At 19.2% G+C, this 23,592-nt stretch overlaps 4 protein-coding genes across 9 annotated transcripts; 2 read left to right on the top strand and 2 right to left on the bottom strand.

The window, feature by feature from the left end:
• Positions 1-1,888: 1,888 nt before the first annotated feature.
• LOC107994553 (NAD-dependent protein deacetylase sirtuin-7) lies at positions 1,889-4,283 on the bottom strand. The gene is made up of 4 exons (XM_017051529.3): positions 4,009-4,283; positions 3,769-3,866; positions 3,316-3,531; positions 1,889-3,254 (listed from the first exon to the last, which is right to left on the bottom strand). Exons 1-4 carry the CDS (start codon positions 4,105-4,107, stop codon positions 2,096-2,098), a joined length of 1,572 nt encoding a protein of 523 aa, XP_016907018.1. The 5' UTR covers positions 4,108-4,283; the 3' UTR covers positions 1,889-2,095.
• A 1,089-nt stretch (positions 4,284-5,372) lies between these two features.
• LOC107994555 (histone-arginine methyltransferase METTL23) lies at positions 5,373-7,787 on the top strand. Its single transcript, XM_017051531.3, has 2 exons — positions 5,373-5,717; positions 6,014-7,787. The coding sequence occupies exons 1-2, from the start codon at positions 5,553-5,555 to the stop codon at positions 6,596-6,598; spliced, it is 750 nt and encodes a 249-aa protein (XP_016907020.1). The 5' UTR covers positions 5,373-5,552; the 3' UTR covers positions 6,599-7,787.
• LOC107994556 (acyl-CoA-binding domain-containing protein 6) lies at positions 6,978-10,922 on the top strand. Of its 2 annotated transcripts, XM_062081468.1 has the most exons (2): positions 6,978-7,611; positions 10,400-10,922. In XM_062081468.1, exons 1-2 carry the CDS (start codon positions 6,978-6,980, stop codon positions 10,414-10,416), a joined length of 651 nt encoding a protein of 216 aa, XP_061937452.1. In that variant the 3' UTR covers positions 10,417-10,922. The 2 variants fall into 2 exon arrangements, with proteins under 2 accessions (XP_061937452.1, XP_016907021.1); XM_017051532.2 differs by lacking the exon at positions 10,400-10,922 and having other exon boundaries at positions 6,978-7,787.
• On the bottom strand, positions 9,533-20,151 carry LOC107994558 (rho GTPase-activating protein 44). Of its 5 annotated transcripts, none has more exons than XM_017051534.3 (10): positions 19,526-20,151; positions 18,941-19,094; positions 18,443-18,728; positions 18,138-18,362; positions 13,958-14,255; positions 13,577-13,816; positions 11,336-12,126; positions 11,090-11,262; positions 10,787-10,834; positions 9,533-10,702 (listed from the first exon to the last, which is right to left on the bottom strand). In XM_017051534.3, exons 1-10 carry the CDS (start codon positions 19,576-19,578, stop codon positions 10,406-10,408), a joined length of 2,565 nt encoding a protein of 854 aa, XP_016907023.1. In that variant the 5' UTR covers positions 19,579-20,151; the 3' UTR covers positions 9,533-10,405. The 5 variants fall into 5 exon arrangements, 4 of the variants coding, with proteins under 4 accessions (XP_016907023.1, XP_016907022.1, XP_061937449.1 ...); XM_017051533.3 differs by having other exon boundaries at positions 9,533-10,834; positions 19,526-19,795; positions 19,880-20,150; XM_017051535.3 differs by lacking the exon at positions 9,533-10,702 and adding an exon at positions 10,955-11,015 and having other exon boundaries at positions 10,721-10,834.
• Positions 20,152-23,592: the final 3,441 nt, after the last annotated feature.

The following is a 23,592-nucleotide window of genomic DNA, read 5'->3' as shown; positions in this document are numbered from 1 at the left end:
TTATTATAAGAAATTTGTAATCTTTTTCTTTTCTATATTTGGAATTTTATTTATTAATTTAATATGATAATTTTTATATTATTTCTACAAAAACAATATAAAAAAAAATAGAACTAGCAGATATATTTTATAATGATATTATTATGTAAAGTCAATAAGTCAATGAGCAGTCAATATACATTATAATAATATTGGCAAAGTATTACATAGTAGACTTTACAATATGTACTGTTGAAGCTAGTAATAGGTTAACACTGTACAGGGTTACCATGACAACAGACTATAGGCTTTTTCAATCTCTTCCCTTCTAGAAGTCTTTATGTTTTTCTTCTTCGTTATATTCTTTCTTTTGTTTTCGTTTCTTTTCTTTTTTTTCTTTTCTTATCTTGATACTATAAATTTTATTTTATTTACATACTTATTTATCTATATACTATTTTCAATATTCATTTATCGCTATATAATTTCTGTCGTATAATTTCAATTAAAAATTTGTTCTCATATTTCTATTTATTTTAATATATTTAAGAAATTTTGTTTTTAATTGTATATAAGATTTTTATTCACATTTTGATTATTTATTTTTATTTATTTTTATACATTTTTTTTATTTACTTCAAAAAATTTATGTTTTCAAAATTTATTGAAGTTATCATACATAAAATTAAGAACATACATAATAAATTTATTTCATTCGTTCCATAAGAATTACTTGATATAAAAATACAAATGAATCGAGTTCCATGTAAAATAAATAAAATATTGAATATAGAAATATCATTTAGACTTACATTTAAATAAATTTTCGTTTTTTATATTTATTTTTTCTTCTTTCAATTCTATTTTTTTTCTACAATTAATTTTTAATTTTAATTCTAATTAATTTATTTTTTTTATACTTTTGCATATATGTTTTTATTCATTGAAAATTAATTATTCATATTCTATTTAATAAGTAAAATAAACAATTCATATTATCTCAACTTGTGTATATATATAAATATCATGCAATATATATAAATCTTTAAAAGAATAAAAGGAATATTGAAGCTAATAAAAGGAATATTATTACATATTAATTTTATCTATAATTGAATATCAGTCAATAATAATTTACTTTTTTTAATATTTTTAATAATAATAATATACAATAACTTCTTTATATTAATATAAACTCTACTATTTAAAAAAAAACATTTATATTAAATATTTTTAAAAAAATATTAGCTTTCATATATAGTGCATATATAAATATATCATATATGAATTATATTATATATGATTTTTTCCATTTTAACATGGTTAATGAAAAAAAATAAATATAAATAAATAAAAATTATTTTTATTTATAAAATTTTGTTTTGTTTATTGCATTGTTATTCAATACAAAAAAAAGAGCTAATATAGTTCGATATTTATTACAAATAGTTTTTTAATATCCATAGGATTAATTTGCTATAATATCTAGTTTATAAAACTGGAATGATAAATCAATATGGAAAAGATGTAATATAAAAGTTTCACATACATTACTATTTATACACATATCTTTTAAAAAATTCTTTTTTTAAAATATTATGATACATTTAACTGTACAAATATAAAATAAGAAATAATAAAAGAAAATTATCACTTTGGTTAATATAAACTTTCAATGATTTGCATAACATTTAAAAATCTTATAACTAAAAATCACAATATAATTAGCCTGCAAAATAAAAATTTTAAGCATATTTCATAATAAGCTATTAATAATCCAATTGATAATATATAATATATGATAATATTTAAATATCTATTGATGATTTCAGTCTATAATTAATACATTAAAATTAAATAATTGTATATCTACTAAACAGGAATAATAAAATGCTTAAAAGTTTAACTCTTTTAATTTTAAATATTTTAATTTAATTGCTAAAATTTTGGATATTAGAATTTAATTGCTACACATTTCTAAATTGTGTATACAGATCTCATTATGATATGGAGGAATTGAACATTTACGTACATTATATATCATATTTCATATATGTTATACATTCATATTATAAGAGAAAAGAAGAAGATTATATAATATTAGGGAAAGTAAATGCTACCGTTTCTTTTTCATGCCTTTACGATATCCTTTACCAAACCATCCAGGATTTTTAGCAACTATTGGAGGATCTGCATCAATTACTAATGTTTTTGTATCTTTTATTTGTTTACTTTCTGTTCCTATTAAAGTAGAATTGTCTGTTTCTCGTTGATAATAAAGACAAGTAAGAGATCCTTCATTTTCCATGCAGAAAGTACATGTAGGTTTAGGTTTTGGCACATCTGAAGTCATATTTGGTACTTGTACAAATGGATAATAAAAAAATGGTGTTAGTTGAGGACACATATACATTGGTGGAAATGGTAATCCCATAGATAAGAACGGTAATGCAGTAAAAAATGGTGCTGAATATGCAGACATTGATTCAGTTACTCTTTTGGGTGAAATGCATTCTTTTTCTTTTGTTGGAGATGATATACCTTCATGAAAATTATCATTGATTTGATTTAATTCTTTATGAACAATATTAGTTGGTTCTTCCAAACAAGGTTGACTTGTTGTATGTTGTTCACTATTTCTAAGTCGTATAGCATGAAAAAAAATAGGATCCTTGGCACGATTATATTGCGGTATTTCTAATCCAAGATGAGTCATAATCCTTTTCATAACTTCATCGCATTTTCCATTTATTTTTAAAACTGCATTTTCATCCTTTGGAGTCCACTGTAAATTTACAATATACAATGATGGACGTTTATGGATTGGTCTATCCATTTGCCATAACCATGGATATTTCTTCAAAACTTTTAAACTAGAACCTAAACATAATATAACATCTGCTTGTTTTGCTGCTCTTGTTGCACCATTCCAATTAATTGGCCAAGGAAGATTGCCTCTTTCACCAAAATGAACAATAGAATCTTGTAAAACAGAATTACATCTATGGCATAATCTTCCAGTACCATGAGAATATCGAGCTGTTTTTTCAGTAACATCAAATAATCTCCAATACTCTCTATATGGTTTACATATTCTACAAACTTCTACATACATATTCCCATGAACTTCAGATAAAAGTGTACGAGGTATTCCACTACGCAAATGAAGTCCATCACAATTTTGAGAAACTATATGTTTTAAAACTCTTGCCTTATATAAAGCATAAAGAGCCATATGTGTCAATGTTGGTTCTGCTTGACTAAGATCATGATTTCTGTAAATATATAAATTTTAATTAATTGTATTTTAATATTATTCAATCAATTTGATATTACCCAATATCTTTTCCTTGTTGTAAACGAGTCCAAACACCATTTGTTCCTCTATAATCAGGAATAGAAGCAGCTGTACTAATACCAGCGCCAGTATAAACAGCAAGTGATGTTGCTCTGCTGATTGCTGCAGCCAATCTCATACATTTTTCTTCCAAAAGTTCTGGTGCATCTTCTATTTCTTCTAATCTTGCTTTAACTCTATGTCTTTTTTCTTGTCTAAAAGATTAATAAATTTTTTGTCAAGTATATATATATATTTACTTGATATATATATATATATATCAAGTAATATATATCAAGTAATAAATATATATAAAGAAATATATTTGTATAACTTAATTCTCAAAACTAGTATTATAAAATTATCAATAATTAATTATTTTATAATATAATTATAAAATAATATTAATATATTCATAAATGTATAATCAATGATTTCCAAAATGGCTATACCTTAAATTAACCTCTTTTACTACATCACTGCAAGATATAAGTATTCCTGTTTCCTCGGCAGTTCTGTCTGTTTCAGATTTTTGTAAAATTGCTGCTACCTAAAAAAAATAAAAATGTAATTAAACTCATAGTTGTTTATGATGCATCAAAGATAATGCCGGGAAATAAATAAAAATTTAAAAAAAAATTACTATTGATTAATTATAATCAAATAAAATATATTAAAAATTATAGATATACCTTTTTAAAAGTTGCAACACGTTCGTCTTTAACTTTGAAAGCTTTAAGAGCAGCAGAACGCCTTCTTGACAGAAACTTCTCATTGCTAGTCTCCTCCATCTTTAATCAAACCGACTAACAGCAGCAGAGTCCTGTATAAAATATACATACTTATCTCAAATAATGTTATCTATCAATCTAAAATAAATGTTATATTGATAATTTATAATAATTATTATTATTGTAATAATAATAAATTGTTCAATGTCAAATTGTTCAAATTAATAATATATTTTTTTATTTAAATTGTAATTAAAAATATGTATAAAAGATAGATAGATGGATAGATAGATAGATAAAGAAAAGAGAAAGAGAGAGAGAGAGAAATATATATATATATATATATATATAATTACAAATATTATTTTTTAAATTAAATCTAATTAACTATATAAAATTATAAATATCATTTTAAAGTATATCAAATATATAAATATTAAAATTAAAAAAATATATTCTATATTGAAAACATTTCGATATTATTAGATAATTTTATTAACATTATATTTAATTTTAATCCTGACAAATAAAATAAAATAGATAGTTTTGATATTTAAAATATATGATTAATAATAAACAAATTAAAAATAAATTATTAATAATAATATTTTATATTTGTTATAATAAATATATTTTGCTAGAAAAAGTTATATGCATAAAAAAAAAGTATTAATATTTTATATAAAAATATAAAAATCATTATTAATAGAAAATATTATATAATATTTATTAATTATATAATATTATATAACATATTGTATAATATAAATTTATAAATAATAATAATCAAATATTGGAAAATGGAATATAAAAAATGATATAAAAATGATTAAGAATTATACTTAATACAATTAAAACCAAATAATAAGTAATTAAAACCAATTAAAAGTATTATATAATAAAATATCATTTTTAATATTCTATCATTTTAGAATTAAGAATTTAATATATATCTTTTACATTTAACATAAATAATTAAAAATGATAAAATAAAAATCAATTTTTTCATAAAATAAAGTAAAAATCATTATTTTTTTCAAATTTTTAAAAATATATGATATATACGTAATAAATACATATTATCCGTATATATTATTTATTTTTTTTTATATATATATTATTATATATATTATAGAAAAGTATATTATATATTATATATTATGTATATTATATAAATATTATAGAAAAAATTAAAATTTCGTATAAAAAGATATAAATCAAAATAAAAATAATTTATTTTCATCGTAATAAATTATAATTATAATTAATTTTTTTTTCCAAACTTGTTCCCGCCATTTCAAAATTTAAATTTATCTATACGTTATTATATTTATATTTTCTATTATATACTGCGAATCGACAACTCTGGACAAAATAGTGATTATATTTTTAACTTTGATTTTATTTGTAGACAAAGAAAATTTTAAGTTTATGATCTCTAGTGACAACTTTATAATTACAATCAGAATGAATAGATATTAGTGTAAACGGCTTGATAATTAGTCATGCCAGGTTTAGAAGAAAGTATTCCACGCGATACAAGTCCACCTACGCACAGCCTAATGTCCGATGGAATCGTTTCCGAGCAAATAAAAAAATTTTTGTTTACTTCTCGTAAAACTCAAGATAACGTACAGTGTAACGAAAGTTTAGAGATTTATATTCCGGAGGTAATAAAGTTTTTTATTAATTATATTATTTATTATTAATCATTTTTTATTATTATATGTGTACCACATAGTTTGGTTATATATTTTTTAAAAATAATTTATTTCAAAAATTATATAATAATTCATATTTTTCTATAAAATAATATAAAGTAAATATTTTGTAATTTGATTTATATTTTAATTAATAAAAAAATACTAAAACATTAAAAACTTTCAAATATTATTTTAAATTATATTTAAATAAATTATTTAAATTTATTTTGTATATTTTATTAATAATGTATTTTTTGTTATAGTTACTTCAAGCTAATTATAGTTTCTATACATGGCCTTCAGCACCTGTATTAGCTTGGTTTCTTTGGGAACATAAAGAAGAACTTATTGGGAAAAGAGTATTGGAACTTGGTTCAGGTACAGCTCTTCCTGGAATTTTAGCTAGTAAATGTGGTGCAATAGTAACTTTAAGTGATTCTGCTAATTTTCCTAGAAGTCTACAACATATAAGAAGAAGTTGTGAATTAAATGGTATTTTATCTCAAGTTCAAATTGTTGGTATTACATGGGGTTTATTTTTGTCTAGTTTATTTTCAATTGGACCATTAGATTTAATTCTTGGTTCTGATTGTTTTTATGAACCAGCATTATTTGAAGATATAGTTGTTACAGTGGCATTCTTATTAGAAAGAAATCCAAATGCAAAATTTTTATGTACTTATCAAGAAAGAAGTGCAGATTGGACAATAGAACATCTATTAAATAAATGGAATCTTACCTGCACTCATATATCATTAGCTGGACTTGGCACAGATTCTGATATAAATATACATGAATTAATGCAAGATCATACAATTCATTTATTAAGTATACAACGTGCAGCTTAAATATTTTTTGCCATGATTAATCGATATTTAATTTTTATACATAATATTCCATGGACAATTTCTCGTTACGAACTTGAAAAATACTTTTCAACATTTGCTAAAATAAAGAATACAAAAATTATATTTGATAAAAATGGCTTAAGTACAGGTCATGGATTTATAGAATTTTATAGTAAATTAGAAATGAATAATATACTTCGTAAAAATCATATTTTAGAGGGCGAGTTATTACATATTACAGAAGTAACTAAATATTTATTTGAAAGATATATTAAACAGTTTGAAAATACAAGATAGATAAAATAATAAATAAAACAGCATAAGTTATAGCATAAATTTAATTATTAATCATTATTAATATATCAAAATATACATCAAAATGAGTCTTGAAAAAACATTCAATAAAGCAACGCATTATTTACAGTTATTGGCTTCAGAATTAAATTCTACAGAACTTTTAAAATTTTATGCTTTATACAAGCAAGCTACAATTGGGCCTTGTAATATTTCAAAACCTAATTGGTATCAAATGCAAGCAAGACAAAAATGGGAAGCATGGAAAAGTCTTAATGACATGAGTTGTGATGATGCTATGAATAATTATATACAAGAATTAACTAAACTTAATCCTAATTGGGAAGAAAATGTACAATGTGAATCTAGTAATTGGGTTGCTATTAGTCGGTTTATAAATATGGAAGATGAAATAAATGATGTGGATAAAACTTTTTTGGACTGGATAAAAGAAGGACAAATAGAAAAAGTACAAGAATTATTGGACAAAGAACCAAATCTTATAAATATAATGGATTCAGAAGGTTTATTACCCATTCATTGGGCTGCAGATAGAGGACATTTGAAAATTATAGAACAATTAATTAAAAAAGGAGCTAGTATAAATTCACAAGATGAAGATGGACAAACACCATTGCATTATGCAGCATCATGTGGACATCTTGATGTTGTAAAATATTTAATTTCTATTGGAGCTGAATCTATAAAAGATAATAATGGTATGATACCAAAAGATATTGCTGATGAACATTTAAGAAGTATATTATAATTAATATTAATATATCTAATTATATATCTAAAATATATCTAATATATTAATATAATTATATCTAATATATCAATTATGTAATAGCTAAGTTTATTAATATATATTAATAAATTGAATTAATGATTTTTTCATGGTATTCTATATTAAAATTATATTTTTATAATTTTATTTTTTTATTTTTTTATATACAAACAGATCTTTAAATAACTTTTATTAAATCCACAGTCTAAATATTTTTTATATATAAATAATATAAAATAAATATGTGATTTATAACATAACATAATTGATTAGAAGAAACTTTACAGATATTTTTAAATAAGAGAAAATAAAAAATTTAAGCATTTATAATAAAAAATATTTAAGATTTCATAATTAAAATTATTATTTTAAACAAAAATAATATTATATTACTCATTAGTATTAATTAATATATATTAATAATATAGTATTAATATAGTTATTAATACATATTAGTCATGTAAACATATACTATTAAAAAGAAGAATATAGAAATTAATAAGTTTAAATAATCTGTTACATCAAAAAAATTTATGATATCATTAGTTTATTTTTTTATTTTGTTTAGCTTAAGTAGTAATATTTGATATGTAACTTAATATAAATTCTGAAAATAAAATTGATTGATTGATTAAATATATAAAATTATTTATTTAATTTTTTAATAAATATATATATGTAAATATTTAATAACAATTAATATAATATCTCATTAACTATTCTCACTTTTTATTTTTTAAAATAAATAATTATTTTTTTAAATAAATAAAATAATTTTTATTTTAAAAATTATATTTATAAAATATTTAAATATTATATATATATATATATATATATATATACATCTAATACAATAATGAAAATTTTATCTAATAATTTTTTTATAAAATACTACATATAAAAATACATTTATAATTATAACTATGTAATGTATTCGAAAAATATTAATAATATTAGTAATAAATAAAATTATAAAATATTAAATATTTAACTAATTAAATTTTTTATTGCACATTCTTATTGCAAAATTTTTTATTTTATATATATCATCAAATGATTATAATATTTTATAAATATTTTATAAAATATCTTATAAAAATTATGTAATATAATTTCATTAATTTCTTTAGAGAACTATTTAAGTTATATTTGTATGTAACAATTTTTATTTTTTATGTAGAGAGAAAAAATACAAGTTTTTCTTTTTTATATTTAATTAAAATTTTTATTAAATAAATCAAAAGCTTTGCAAAATTGCAAAGTACATATTATTATCATAAATATAAAAAATCTTAATAAAACTTAATTTTTTTATATATAAAACAAAAAAAATTTATAAATCTTTTAAATAGTGTGATGAAATTTTTTTATAAATTAAACATTCTTTAAATAAATAAAAAAATTAAAATATAAAAAATTTACTACATATCTATTGACATCAAGTTATTTCTTTTATTTCAAAATATGAAATAATTTTTTAAAATTATATATTTTAAAATTTTTTTTTTTAATCAATTTTGTTTAAGTAGAATTTGCTAAATTGCAATTTTAATATACAGATGATTTTATATAAGAAAAAAAATATGAAATTAAATTTTTTTTTATATTTAAAAAAAAAATTATATATAAAGATATAATATATTATTATATACAATATATTTATCAATGCATATATTTACTATTACATTAAAAAATATTCTACGTGTATTTTCATGATATAATTTAATATTAAATATAATAATATTTTGAAGATGTAATTTATTAATTCAATATATTGTAAAAAATTTTGAAAATAATCACAATATAAATATTCATTTATAAATAAATAAAAACAATTTTTTACAATTAGATAATTGTAGTAAATATTATTTTTATTTAATCTAAATAAATGATGCTAAATAGTAAAATTGAACATGTTATAATTTTTGGTAGTATTATAAATTCTATATTGTTTTATATTATATTGTTTTCTATTATAAGTTCTATATCACAGTATTGTTATTTTGTAAAACAAATACACGCAAAAGTTATTTATTTATTTACATTGAAGTTAATTGATATTATTTTATTCAAAATTATTATTTTTAATAACTTAAAACTAATTTAAAAAATTCATTCTTTCTCTATATTCTTTTATAAGTAATTATCTTATTAAATACATTAGAATTTAATATATTTCATTAGATATAAATAAATAACATAAATATGTTATAATTTGTGAAATACAAATGTGTTTCATTTTGAATTACATAATAACCATACTGAAATTTATATGTTTAAAAATATATACATTAATTTAAAGCCAATTTTTTTATATATATTTATATCGTTTTCATAACATTATAAAAATATTATAAAAATTAATAAATTGCAAAAATATTAGAATATGAAAATTAAATATAATTTCTTGATTTTTAATAAAATAAGATTTAGAAGTGTTTAATTTTAAATTTTATTTTTTGCTTTTGTTATTTACCAACATTTAAAAATATATTTTATATTCTGCATAATTTTAGAAAGTTAAAATGAAATTTTATTTAAGTGTGCTAATAATTTCAATTCTCAAAATCATAATACTAAAATATGAGATATTGTATTATTTTGTCAGAAATTTCTCAGTTTCATATTATTTTATAAGAAATATATAGTATTCATTTTTTTAAAAATATTAATTCTTATAAAGTTCTCTTATAAATGTAATAATCACTTTTTTACAGCTAATCCTAAAGATTAGTACTTTCATGTTCTGATTTAATTCGTGCGGTGGGTGGAGGTGGAGGCGGTGGTTGTGGCCGTGGAGGCCTTTGATGAAATCTTGGAGAAGCCGGAACAGGTTGTGGAGGTGAAGTTTTAACAACTACTACCGTCTCAGTCTGAGTTTGCACATCGATAATATTTCCTTCTGATCTTGTTCGCACATGAGCTTTTGTTTGTTCTGGAGCATTTAATTTGGCTGGCTTTTCCGGTCGTTCACCATACAAGGACATAGATGAAGGTCGACTACCTACACTGGGGCTTCTCTGTAAGTTCGAAGCCGCGTTGCCATTGTTGTTGCCCGAGGTGCAGAACACATTGCCATTTCCACGCACTTGTATTATACTGACCTGTTGTTTGTCCACTGAATATACATGAGCTCTTTCCAAAGTTAAAGGCTATAGATTATTAAAAAGGAAAAAGATATTAATAACTATGAAAAATCATTATGCAATTTGACATTTTAAATAAAAGTAATTATTAACACGTTTGGATTCTTCACTTTATTTATAGCTTACGTTATTGTATTTCAAAATGCAATATCCAGGCAGTGATATTTGTTGAGTCCACTGGCAGTAACTACATTTATTTTAAAGAATTATCTTACATACAATACTGAAAATGAATAATACTTGAAAACTCCTAACACTCACCCCTGTTTCAGAATCTAAGTTTTCATTACTGTGACGTGGCTGTTGTTTAATGAGGCTTGAAGGTCTAATTAATCCAGCTGGACGTTCTGGTATCGCTGGTTTACTACTTCTATCAAGTGTACTTGTACAAATAGGATTATTATCCGACTTCTTACGTAATTCAACTATTTCTTCTTTTAAATTAAAATATATATTAAAAATTTCATATTATATATTTTTTTAAAAATTATAAAAATATTTATTTACCTGTATTATGTACTATATTAGTTATACTTCTTGGTGCAGCTATTGGTCTACGTCTTTCTATTGTGGAAGGAAGTGGTCTTTCAATTGGTATTATTTTTAATTTATGTGTAGAATTTTCTGAATTTTCAAGTTCCATAATTCCAGATTTATTGCATAATATATTTTCTATAGTATTTCTTTCAAAAGCAATAGGAATATTTATTTTTTTTTCATATCTTTGAGTTTCTTGATTAATTTTTTCAGTTTCAATATTTGCATTATGTAAATCTTCTTGTATTTCATTAATGCATTCTGAATAGTTAAAGGATGAAGAATCTAGTGTATTCATTTCATTACATTGTTTACCTTCTATTTCTGAATTTCCATCTTGCTTTTCTGTACTATTGTCATGTTTAGTAATTGATTCAGTATTTATTGTTTCATGTTTTTGAATTTTACGATTAAGAGTTGCTGACGTTAAAGGTCTAGGTGGTTTATCAGGTGTAGGTGGTGGTTTATCATCAGATTTTTTATCATGTTTATCTGGAGTAGTATTTGGTGGAGTTGGAGCTGGTTTATTTTTCCTACGAGTTGCAGGTTTAGGACTACCTTGTGGAGGACTTTCACCATGATCGCTAAGACTACTATTAGAGATACAACGGCGAATATTTGTATTTTGATTTTCTGAACCATTTATAATACCAACTTCTAAATCACGATCAAAATCTATTTCACCAGGAAAAAACCAATCTGCATATGTAATCAACTGATCAACTATAAGACTAGAGTTATTAGCTGTGCTCATGTTCATTCTGAAACAATAAATATTATATTGGTAGAAATTATCGTACATTGTCTTTATTTTTTGAAAAATCGATTAGAGATAGAGATCGAAACAGAACAAAGTTGGCATAAAAAAATAATTTATTAAGTTATAAGCAATTAAAATTTATATTGAAATTTATAAGCAATTAAAATGAATTGAGATCAAAATAAAGTTAAACAGTAATATGAGAGAAACTATTTCACTTTGTCTCATTTAATCTAATGCAAACTTCAATTATAAATAAATATTCAATTATTAATAATTATTAATAATTATTAATAATTATTAATTATTAATAATTATTAATTATTTATTAATAATAATTATTAATAAATAAATCATAATCAATTTTGTATACTGATTTTTGAATTTGTTTTAATATCTAGAATCAATTCTTCAAAAATATTAATATTCTATATATATAGTAATTTATATAAGATAATTGGTACCTAAAAATACAACCGCAAAGAGGTGATTCTATATCAAAAAGTAAGTTGAAAATAATAAAACAAAATTTTTTTATATATTTTGTTTACAAGAAAATCAATTTTAAATATTTGTCGAATGCACTTGATTATATTCTAATTTAATCTCATTGTATTCTTTGAGATTTGTGTTTATTATAATGGATAATTTAGATTTGTGTTTATTATACTAGGTAAATAAGAACACAATAAAACCAAATATTAATTTATTATATAAATAAATTTTATTATTACAGAAATTATTGAAAATATATCGTTATTGTTTTTTTTAGAATTTCTTTAGAATAAATAATTGATATGATTTCCTTAAAACTTAAAGAATGGTTATGATAAAGTTTAATTTTTTCACTATAATTTCTTCATACCATTTGGTTTTTATTTATGGATCAAAATCACATTAAATCAATTGTTTATTCTATTGCTAGTTTTATTAATTAAAATTAAAAATGAAAATACTAGTTTTAATACTAGTTTTAGTAATTAAAGAAAAGAATTAATTTCATATTTAATCAATTAGAATTACAAAAATGATAGAAATTTAGAGTACATTTATGTATTTGACAAAATAGCAAACATTTCTATCGAATAATAAAATTTATCATAAATTCTTGATTATCCAATACAATAAATACAAATTTGAACTGAAAAAGTAAGCTACAAGATATATTAGATCAAAACATAATCAAGTGCATATATAATTAGGACATAATCAAGTTTTGCAGACATTTAAAATCAATTTTCTTAAAAATAAAACATCATAAAAAAAAATTTTATTTTATATTTTCGACTTATTTTTTGATGTAAAATCTTTTTTCTGGACCATCAATAGTGGTACTAAATTGTATATAACTGTATATTATAATTTGTTTTATTCCTTAATAATTAATTATGAGATGTTTATAAATAAATAATATATTTTTTTACTTATTATTCAATAAAATAGATTCTTACACCATTGTATTTACATCCTCTTGTGGACTCCATATTAAATTAGGTGCAATCACAATTGCAATATTTTGTGGTGACATTTTATTTACATCTTGATTTTTAGTGAGTACAGCTAAAAATTTGATTAGGAACCGTAAATTTTCTAAATTTGTTGATGGTAATTTATGTAACACTTCCCAAAGAGCTCTTAATCTTGTTTCATTCTGTGTTATTTTTGCAGCTGCCATCCATTCAGGATATAATCTTTAATATAAAATAAATATATGAATATAACATTTTTTTTTATTATAATAATATTTATAATATATTATCATTATAGTTTTATTTTTGTAATATTAATTTAATAATAGTAAATATAATTAATAAATATATATTTATATTTACTTGTATGTTAGGAGAGGTTCTGGTAATTCTCGAAGATAAGATTTCAATGCACCAGCAATGACATGTGGATCTTTATATTCTAAAGCAGTTGGTAATGTAAGACAACATGCATCTAAACTTAATTTAATTCGTCGTGATTTTGATGCAGCGCCAGCTATTCTAAAAAGACCTTCTTCTTCCATACCTAATCTTAATAATGCAGATACACATAATTGAATGGGTAATGCAATTTTTCTGTTAGTGACTCTGAGATGTTCTTCTAGAGGATAACCATAAACTGGTTTCATTTCATTATCATCTGTAATTATAAAATAGGATCATATAATGAACATTTAAATGAAATCCATTATTTTTATATATATAAAAAAAATATATATTTTATATATATAAAATATATATTTATAAAAAATATATATATATAAAAAATTACATAATATTCAAAATATATATATTTTTATATTTTTTAAAATTGAATTTTAAAAATGAATCATATAATTTCCTTTTTATTTTAGAATTTTCCATTTTTCCATTTAATAAATTATTAACTCTTGAAAAATCGTAATCTGAGATAGAAATATTATTTTTAGGATATATAATTTTTAGAATTGCATTAAAGAATAAATTTTTAAAGTATAAATAAATAAAAATTTTTACATAAAAATGTCTAATTCTTGTTTTGTGTTCAGTTTTTAATATATTTTCAATTATTTGTTATATATATTAATGTATATAATAAATGTATATTTTATAATTATATTTATAATTATATATTTTTAAAAAATTGTTATAATATTGCTATACTGTTATACTATAATTTGTTTTTTGTAAACATAAAATATAATAATAAATTCTAAAAATTTTGTCATAAATTGTTTATTTCAAAGGATAACAGAATTTACAATAAAATCTTTAAAATATTCTTTCTGTTAGTATATATTGCTGGAAATTTTTTTTCAATTTGCAAATTCATCTTTAGAAATCAATTCTTCAATCAATACTTTATTTTCAAAATTTTTTCTCGTTTTTGTCTCAAAAAATTTGTTTTTCAATATTTGTTTAAACATGGAAATAGAAAGATAAATTTAGCAAAAATGGTTATAAACATTCTAGCAAATTTCATATTAAAAATTCTTAAGAACATTTAATACAATCAATGTCATAAGTGGCTGTATATTTATTATGCAACAGATAGACAAGAAAAAATAATTATCAAATCAAAAAAAGTTTGCTGAAAGCAATTCAGAAATTAGTTTATAATAATGTATTTACAAATTGGAAAAAACTCTTTTAATAGTATATACTTAAAGAAATAAAACTATTTTCAATAAGATTCTAATAGATTTTGAAATATAAAATAAATAAAAATAAACAATATTTATGACAAAAGACTTCAAATTTTTTTATTATATATTTTTTCTTATATATAACTAAATAATTACATAATTTTAGAAATTTAATATTTTGATTAAATTTAGAAATTTAAAAATTAAAAACAATTTTTTATTTTCTTGTCATTCATAATTTTAAAGATGCTATATTAGTTTTTTCTTAAACAATTGTTAATTTTTTTTATCAAATCTATATTTACCGTAAAAATTAAATCAATAAAAAAATATAAAAAATAAGTAATCAAATAGTATTAAAAGATAAGTATAAAACTTAAATAATTTATATTAATTTATATTAATAATTATATTAATAATTTAAATTATATTATTTACTGAAGCAAACAAAATGTGTTTAAAAAATATAGATTTTAAAATCAGTTTTTCTTTAAAATAAATTATAATCTTATTAAATATAAAAAATTAAATTTAAAAATATATTATAATATAATAATATTATTTATGATAATATCATAAAATGAATAACCAAAAAAGAAAAATATAGTAAGATATATTAAGATACAAATATATTAAGATTTTTTCATCCATAAAATATATTTTATTATTATTATTAATCTTTTTTTTATAAATTTCTTTTAATATTTTTTTTTTATAAATCAATATATAAATTTTTTAATTGCGTTGTATCACAATTTTTCTAATATATCATATATCAAATATATAATTTTTCATTTATTATTTGAATAAATAAATTAAATTAATAAATTATCTCTACAAAGAAATATAAAATTATATTTGACATAAAAAAGAATCTAAAGATAAAAAGAATCTATGTTTTAGAATTTATGATTAAATATTTTTTATTTTCTAATAAATATCAATAACTATATCAATAATTAATAATAACTAATTATAAAATGCGTAATTCATTAAAGCTATTTATATTTTTAATATATTTTTTAATATTTTTTATTAAAATTACACATTATTATAATATGATATGTCCTATAATTCATGAAACTTTCACAAATTTCAAAATTGAATGTTGATTCAATTTTATTCAAAAATAATGAAAAAAAGTTCATATAAAAGTTCATATAAAAAGTTCATATTGTTTGTTTAAAAAAATTATTTGTTTAAAATTATGAGGAATTTTGTAAATAAAGCGGAATTTTCTGCAATTTTTTAATATCTTTTAAATAAATAAATCGAACATAAAGATTTCTTATTATATAATCTTCTTTTACTTTATTTAAATCCATTGAATTTTTACTTATAAATTTTAAATTTATTATATCTATATATAATGCAATTATAAATGTTTAAATACTATAGAAAATGTTAAAATACTAAAATAGAAAAAAAAGCATTAGAATTTATTTAAAGGATAATCAGATTCATGATAAATTTATAAACTTGTTAGAAAAAACAAAATAATCAGTCATTTTGAGTATTTTTGCATTATGTATATAAAAAAAGATAAGAAATTGGATATAGAAAAGATTGATAGAAGATTACTAAAAAAAGAATTACAATTTCAGAGAACCAATTCAACAGAACCAATTCTTATAGCTTCAATATTATAGTTATCTCTTTATTCTTCATCTTTCTATGTCAAGATCAATAAAATAACTTTGTTGTTTACAAAAATGCATGCCAAAATATCACAAAGAAGTATCCTTGAATTTATTCTACTCTTTACTGTTGATATATCAATTAAACCAGATATTGAAATATATGCAGATGATACAATCATATTTTCTATATACAAAAATATCGAAAATGCAACAAGAAAATTACAAAATCATTTAAAAAAGATTGAAAACTGGTTATAAGACAATAAAATCAAAATAAATTCAACTAAATGTTCACATATCACCTTTATGCTCAATAGGAAATCAATTCCAAAATCAGCTTTCAAAATTCACTCACCCAAGCAGAATCCATTAAATATCTTGATCTCCATTTAGATAGTAAATTAAACTGGAAGAAACATATACAGAAAAAATCAAGCAAATAAAAATGGCTAGAAAAAGTATGTACTGGCTCACAGCGAGAAGATCCAAATTAGATATAAATAACAAACTTCTGATCTATAAAACTATAATAAAATCAATATAGATATATGTGGACTGCAAATCTGGAGTATAAATCAAACATCAGAAAACTCTTCAATTTATCATTTCAAGAACTATCTTAAATACATCATAATTTATGAGAAATACAATATCAAGAAAATTTCAAGACTCTGTACAGTAGCAGAGAAAATCAGACAATATTTGAAAATATATTAGCAAAGAATATAAAACATCAAACATATAAATCCACTAGCTACAAACTGTTATTCGGATCTTCCTAGAAGGCTCAAAAGAAAACATCTGATTTTATCAATTAAATTTGAGAATGATATATAACAATTAATTTTTCAACTAATTATTTAATAACTTTTGGATTATCAATAAATATATTTAAATCCTCAAATTGATTTTTTATTTTTAATTATTTTTAATTATTTTCATTACTTATTTTTTCTTTTCATTTTTTATTTTTATTTTCTTAATTATTAATACAATAAATATAATTATTTTATACAAAATAAAAATATTTATAAAAAGAATAAAAAAAAATTTGAATATTTTTTGTAAAGGTAATTCAATAATATAAAATTCATTATACATCACAAATAAAATTAAATAAGGCAAATCTTTTATTGTTTATATGAACTCTTTTCATTATTTGTGATATAATAAATTTTTAAATTAAATATCATAAATTACAAACCATCTTGTATAACAATAGTAACAAGTTTATAAATATAATTAAGTTTAACTTACTAATATAACTTTCTAATCCTGGAATAAGATCTTCAAGACAATGTAGTGCACTTTCATGATAAGCTCTCTGAAGTTTTATATATTGTATAATGGTATGTGCTAATTCAGTTTCCCGTGACATAAGTTGAAACATTTCTGCTGCTAATTGATCTCTACATTGTTCAACTTTAGCTTCAGCTTCTTCTAACTCTTCTCTTAAATTATCTACTTTTGTTGCACCTGAACCTTTTATATAATATTAATTTAAAAATTTAAATACAAATATTATGATATAATTTACAAAGCAATTTAAAATTTCTTCTTACTAGCACTATGTTTACTAGCTTGTTGATATCTTGTTCTCACACTATCCATGTCCAAGATTAATCGAGCTAAATTTCTTTTATGCTTTAATATATTTGGTACATCTGTATCTAAAATGTGTTGAAGAGGAATTGCAACATATTGTTCAACTTTTGTTTCATGTTCAATTGCTTCATTTGCTAAATGCATTTGTGCACGGCCACATTCTGATAAAGTAAAACCCATAAGACCATCTTCAGGAGCATTTTCTAACATTGTTTGTCCTAATATATATTCTGGACACTTTTTCTAAAAAATGAACATATCAAAGAAATAAAAAAATATATAAAGAATATAAATTTTGTATAATTATTTTTTTGAAATTTTATATATATTATATTTTATATATATTAGCATTAAATATTTTAGCATTAAATTTTGTTTATAATTTATAAAGAATAATTAAAAGAAAATTATTATAATTAATATTTATATTTTTAACAAAATTTTATTAATTTTACCAATCGTTTTTCCTTAAGAGCAAGATCTTGTGTCATAGTTTGATTTGGTAGATTACCAAGTCTCTTATTTAATCCAATGAGAGCCAATCGGATTTGATCTACATGTTTGTCTGCAGCTTGTAAATCATCTGTGAGCACTTCTGTTTTGCCAGCTCTAGGAACAACATTATATTTAATTATTTTATATATCAATATATTTAAATTAAGATAAAATAAGATAAAAATTTTTTAAAATCAATTCATTTTAAGATTGATTCATAAACTATTTTGATATTCATAGATGCCTCTACTATCTTAAAGTAACTTAATATTATTCAAATTTTTATTCTTAAAATCATAAGAAATGATAAAAATGTTTTTTATTATTTATTATTATATTATTAAATACAAAGACATTATACTTATTTTATGTTTTGTTTAAAAAAGTTTATTTGATATAAGTGAAATATCTAAATGTATGCAAGATATGCAAAAAAATTAATATAAATAATTAATAATAATAATACAATAATAATTAATAATAATAATAACAATAACATATTATAATTTTTTTTAGAAATTTAAACGAAATTGTAAAATAATTACCTAGAAAATGTTTGATCAGCGAGCTGTTTAACTCTGAAGAATTGTTTCTTCATGATTGATAAGCAATGCTTATTATATAAATAAAATTATATTTTAATCTTCTAAATAATCACTTGTCAGTTGTTAATCACAATAATGTTCACAAATACACATAATTAATATAATCATACGATATTAAAGAAATGCAGATAATAAAAAATAAAAAGAATCCATCACATTATTACAAAGACAGCAATTCGTCATAATGTTTGTACAATGATCTCACATCCTCTATGAAAGAATATTGTTCTGATCAGTATATTCTTCTATAATGAATAAATTTTCACTTCTAAAAAAAATTTTAAGATTAATTACTTAAATCTTGAATTTGTAAACGTGTCAAAATCTCACAAATTTTAATCGCGGCATTTTATATCCTTATTCATTATTGGTTATTCAATGCACGCAAGAACCAAACAATGACTTTATTATGTTCATTCATTAATATGACTTCATTCATTTATTAATTTTGCCTTTTCTTTTAATTAGATTTTTAGATTTTTATCCAAAAATTTGATAACGGAACAACCAACGAGTTTTTACTTTTAGTAGTCAGCCATTCTTGTTTCTTAGTATGATTTCATTTAGAATGAGAAATCGTTTCAAAAGCGGGAAACTTAAAATAACTATTTTTATGAAATCTGTAAATCTTTATGAAAATGTATTTTTATGAAATCTATAATTGTCACAATATACATTACCAAATTTTTTAATTTTATTTCTCTATTACGTTACATATCACTCTAATAATAATTAAAAAAAAATATATTAATAAAATTAGATGAAAATTTTAATATATTTGTTATTTTTATATTATTATTATCAAATATATAAATAATACATTGAATATATTTTTTTCAGGAAAAATATAATTATATATACATAAATATTAAATTTTATAATTATGATTAATATCTAATTTCTCCATTTTTATTAATTAAATGTAATTGTTAATTCTTTAATTATGTGTAACAATAATGCTTGTTTGTTTATTTGAATCAATTTAGTAATTGGTAAGATTAATATAGCAATATTATAAAAATTAATATCAGTACTCTTGTTTAATTTGAAATTAAAGATTAAAAAATATTAAAAAATATAAAAATATATATACCAAGAAAAAATGTTATTAATATATATTATTACATTATTACACTACATGTATAGATTATATTCAATCATTAAGATATAAAATTTGCTTCTAATTATTGCATTATATAAACAATTTCATTTTTCAATTTTAATATTTTTAAAATTTTACTCTAATATTAGTTTCTTTTTTTCATCTTCTTTTTTTTTTTAAAGTATTTATATTGATGAATATCATCACTTATTATTGTGTAATCTGAAATATGAAAATGTATCTAATAAGTTTTGAATTTGATAAATCATTCAAAACATGAATCTTATTTTAGTGTGTGGTAAATAGAAAGATAAAATAAAATTTTTTTTAGGAAATTGATTTAAATATACATAATTATTCTATTATGTGAAAATTTGTAAAAATATATAAAATTTATAAATATATTATTATAATATATGAATATCATCACTAAAAATGATAAAATGTATATACAAACTTAAAAATGATAAAATAGAATAAAAATAGAAATTTTGATTAAATTTATGATTGTAATTTATATTTCAAATATTTATATTGATTTAAACAAATATTAGTATTATAAATTTAAATTATTTTTGTGAACAAAATTTTAAAAAATTAAAAAATTTTTAAATAAATAATTAAATGATAATAAAAATTTAAAAAAAGATTTCTAATATTAAATAAAAAAAATTTTTAAAAATGAAATTGTGGCAATAAATTATAAAAAATAAATGAATGAATTATATTAAATTATATTTAAAAAATAGTATTATAATTATAATTAATTAGAATTAGAATTAATAAATTAATTAATTAAATTAATTTTAAAATTTTAATGTTAAAAAATCAGATTTTAATATAGCAATTGTTATCATGTATGTATACTTTAAAGAATGATAATTTAAATTAAATATTATTATAATTTATATAAAATGTTATTTTTTAATTTGTATTTGTAATTTTGAAAAATTGAAAAAAATAAATATTTATCAAAACTTTTGTCATTATATATATATATAAGAATGAAAAAATTTTTATTATTTCTTCAATAAAAACAAAAAGTTAACTGTTTCTATATAAATAAAATATATATTGTTTAAAATTTTATTTTTAATCTGTATTCAATGATTTACAAATATGATAATTTTGAATAAAATTAGAGTGGAATCTATAATCATGATTATTCATCATGAACAATTTATTTCTTATATTTATATTTATATACTTTTAAATAAATATATGAACTTTTACAAATATGTAAATATAATATAAAAAATTTAAATAAAAAATTTAAAATCTTTCATATGAATTAAAGATTAATATGAATTAATATGAAATAATATGAATTAAATAAAATACAAATTTAAAATCTTTAATATGAATCTCTATTAACATATTGTTAATTAATAAGATAAAATTATATTTTATTTAGATTGATGTTTTTCAGCTAATAGAATAAGATTATGTTTAAGACTTTTTAAATGAGTTTGAAATTTTATTTTCAAATACATCTATTAAAATAAAATTTTTGATAAAATTAAAGATTAGTACACTATTTTGTAATCTAATTTTATTAATTATATTAATTAATTATATTAATTAATAAAATTAATTATATTAATTATAGTAAAATAATTTTATTAATTTTATTATCTTTTTGAAAAATATTCAAAAGAAATGATTAATAAAAAAATAATTTTAAAAGCTTATATGGACTTGGACAAAATCAAACTTATTATTTTGTAAAATTCTTTCACATATATGTAGATAAATATTTTATTCATTACTATATTTCAAATAAATATTAATTTTCCAATAATATAATATATATTTCTTTTTTATTTAAAGATAAAACTAATTACTTTTCAATGTTTATTTTTTTTATTTTTATTTTTTATAAATCAAGAATTTTCACATTATTTCTAATTTTAAATGTACCTAATTGTATTTAAATTTCTATAGTATCATAAAGTCATTTTGTTCAATTCAATAAATTTTATAAATAACTAATATTCTTTGATAATATGAAATTTTACTGAGATTACTGATTTAATATATATTTTAAAATATCGACTGACAATATATAAATGCAATAAGATTATTAATTAGATACTAATAAGATTAACAGAAAAAAAAATTAAATTAATACAATATAGAAAATGCTCCATAAATATTGCATTAAGGACTATATAATTGTATTGAATAATTTTCTTATATTTTTAAATTATTATAATATATTTTAAAAGTAAATGTTTTTTTATTTTTAATAAAATTGCAGAAAACATTGAATATCTTAAGTAATTTCTAATAACTTGATTGATTATATCGAAATACAATCTATAACAAATACAATAGGTCTTTTTTAGATAAAAATCGATGAGAATAAATTCAGAAATAAATTCAGATATATCATATATATTTATATCATATATATTTATAGATACAGTTTTGCCTCAATATAAGATAAAATTTATACATGTGCTATCACATATAGGCAATAATTACAAAAGTTTTTACTTTTAAAACAATATAAAAATATTGTAAATATTGTAAATATTTACAAAATTTAATTAAGTTTGAATATATATATTTTATTTATTTTTATTTATTTATTAACTTTTTTAATTTATTGTAATTATTAATATAAAAAAATAGTAAAAATATAAAAATAGTAAAAACAATAAATAAATATCTAGAGAAAAATTATTTATTTATAATTATTAATTACAAAATAAAAGTTTTGATAAGTTTACTTCTGATACTTATTCAAGATTTGAAAATCAGATAGGATATCATAAAAGACATCTTTAACATAAATACATTTATATTTAATTATATGTATATTTAATTATATTTAGTTATATATTGGTGAATAAAAGCTTAAATATAAAACTTTTCAATCCAACAAGATATTTTTTTTACA

Source organism: Apis cerana, linkage group LG11, assembly GCF_029169275.1.
Source record: "Apis cerana isolate GH-2021 linkage group LG11, AcerK_1.0, whole genome shotgun sequence".
NCBI classification, from domain to species: Eukaryota; Metazoa; Arthropoda; class Insecta; order Hymenoptera; family Apidae; genus Apis; species Apis cerana.
The sequence above is the reverse complement of the archived record's forward strand: the minus strand, read 5'-3'. Positions and strand labels throughout refer to the sequence as shown.

What these genes read in the sequence shown, in the direction of transcription:
- LOC107994556 (XM_017051532.2), top strand. Translation starts at nt 6,978, where the DNA reads ATGAGTCTTGAAAAAACATTCAATAAAGCAACGCATTATTTACAGTTA.
- LOC107994558 (XM_062081465.1), bottom strand. Translation starts at nt 19,578, where the DNA reads ATGAAGAAACAATTCTTCAGAGTTAAACAGCTCGCTGATCAAACATTT. An exon ending in AGCTAGTAAACATAGTGCTA is followed by an intron (nt 18,363 to 18,442) that starts GTAAGAAGAAAT and finishes ATTATATAAAAG; the next exon opens with GTTCAGGTGCAACAAAAGTA. An exon ending in GAACCTCTCCTAACATACAA is followed by an intron (nt 13,817 to 13,957) that starts GTAAATATAAAT and finishes TTTATATTAAAG; the next exon opens with ATTATATCCTGAATGGATGG.
- LOC107994555 (XM_017051531.3), top strand. Translation starts at nt 5,553, where the DNA reads ATGCCAGGTTTAGAAGAAAGTATTCCACGCGATACAAGTCCACCTACG. An exon ending in TAGAGATTTATATTCCGGAG is followed by an intron (nt 5,718 to 6,013) that starts GTAATAAAGTTT and finishes TTTTTGTTATAG; the next exon opens with TTACTTCAAGCTAATTATAG.
- LOC107994553 (XM_017051529.3), bottom strand. Translation starts at nt 4,107, where the DNA reads ATGGAGGAGACTAGCAATGAGAAGTTTCTGTCAAGAAGGCGTTCTGCT. An exon ending in GTAAAAGAGGTTAATTTAAG is followed by an intron (nt 3,532 to 3,768) that starts GTATAGCCATTT and finishes TTAATCTTTTAG; the next exon opens with ACAAGAAAAAAGACATAGAG. An exon ending in CAACAAGGAAAAGATATTGG is followed by an intron (nt 3,255 to 3,315) that starts GTAATATCAAAT and finishes ATATATTTACAG; the next exon opens with AAATCATGATCTTAGTCAAG.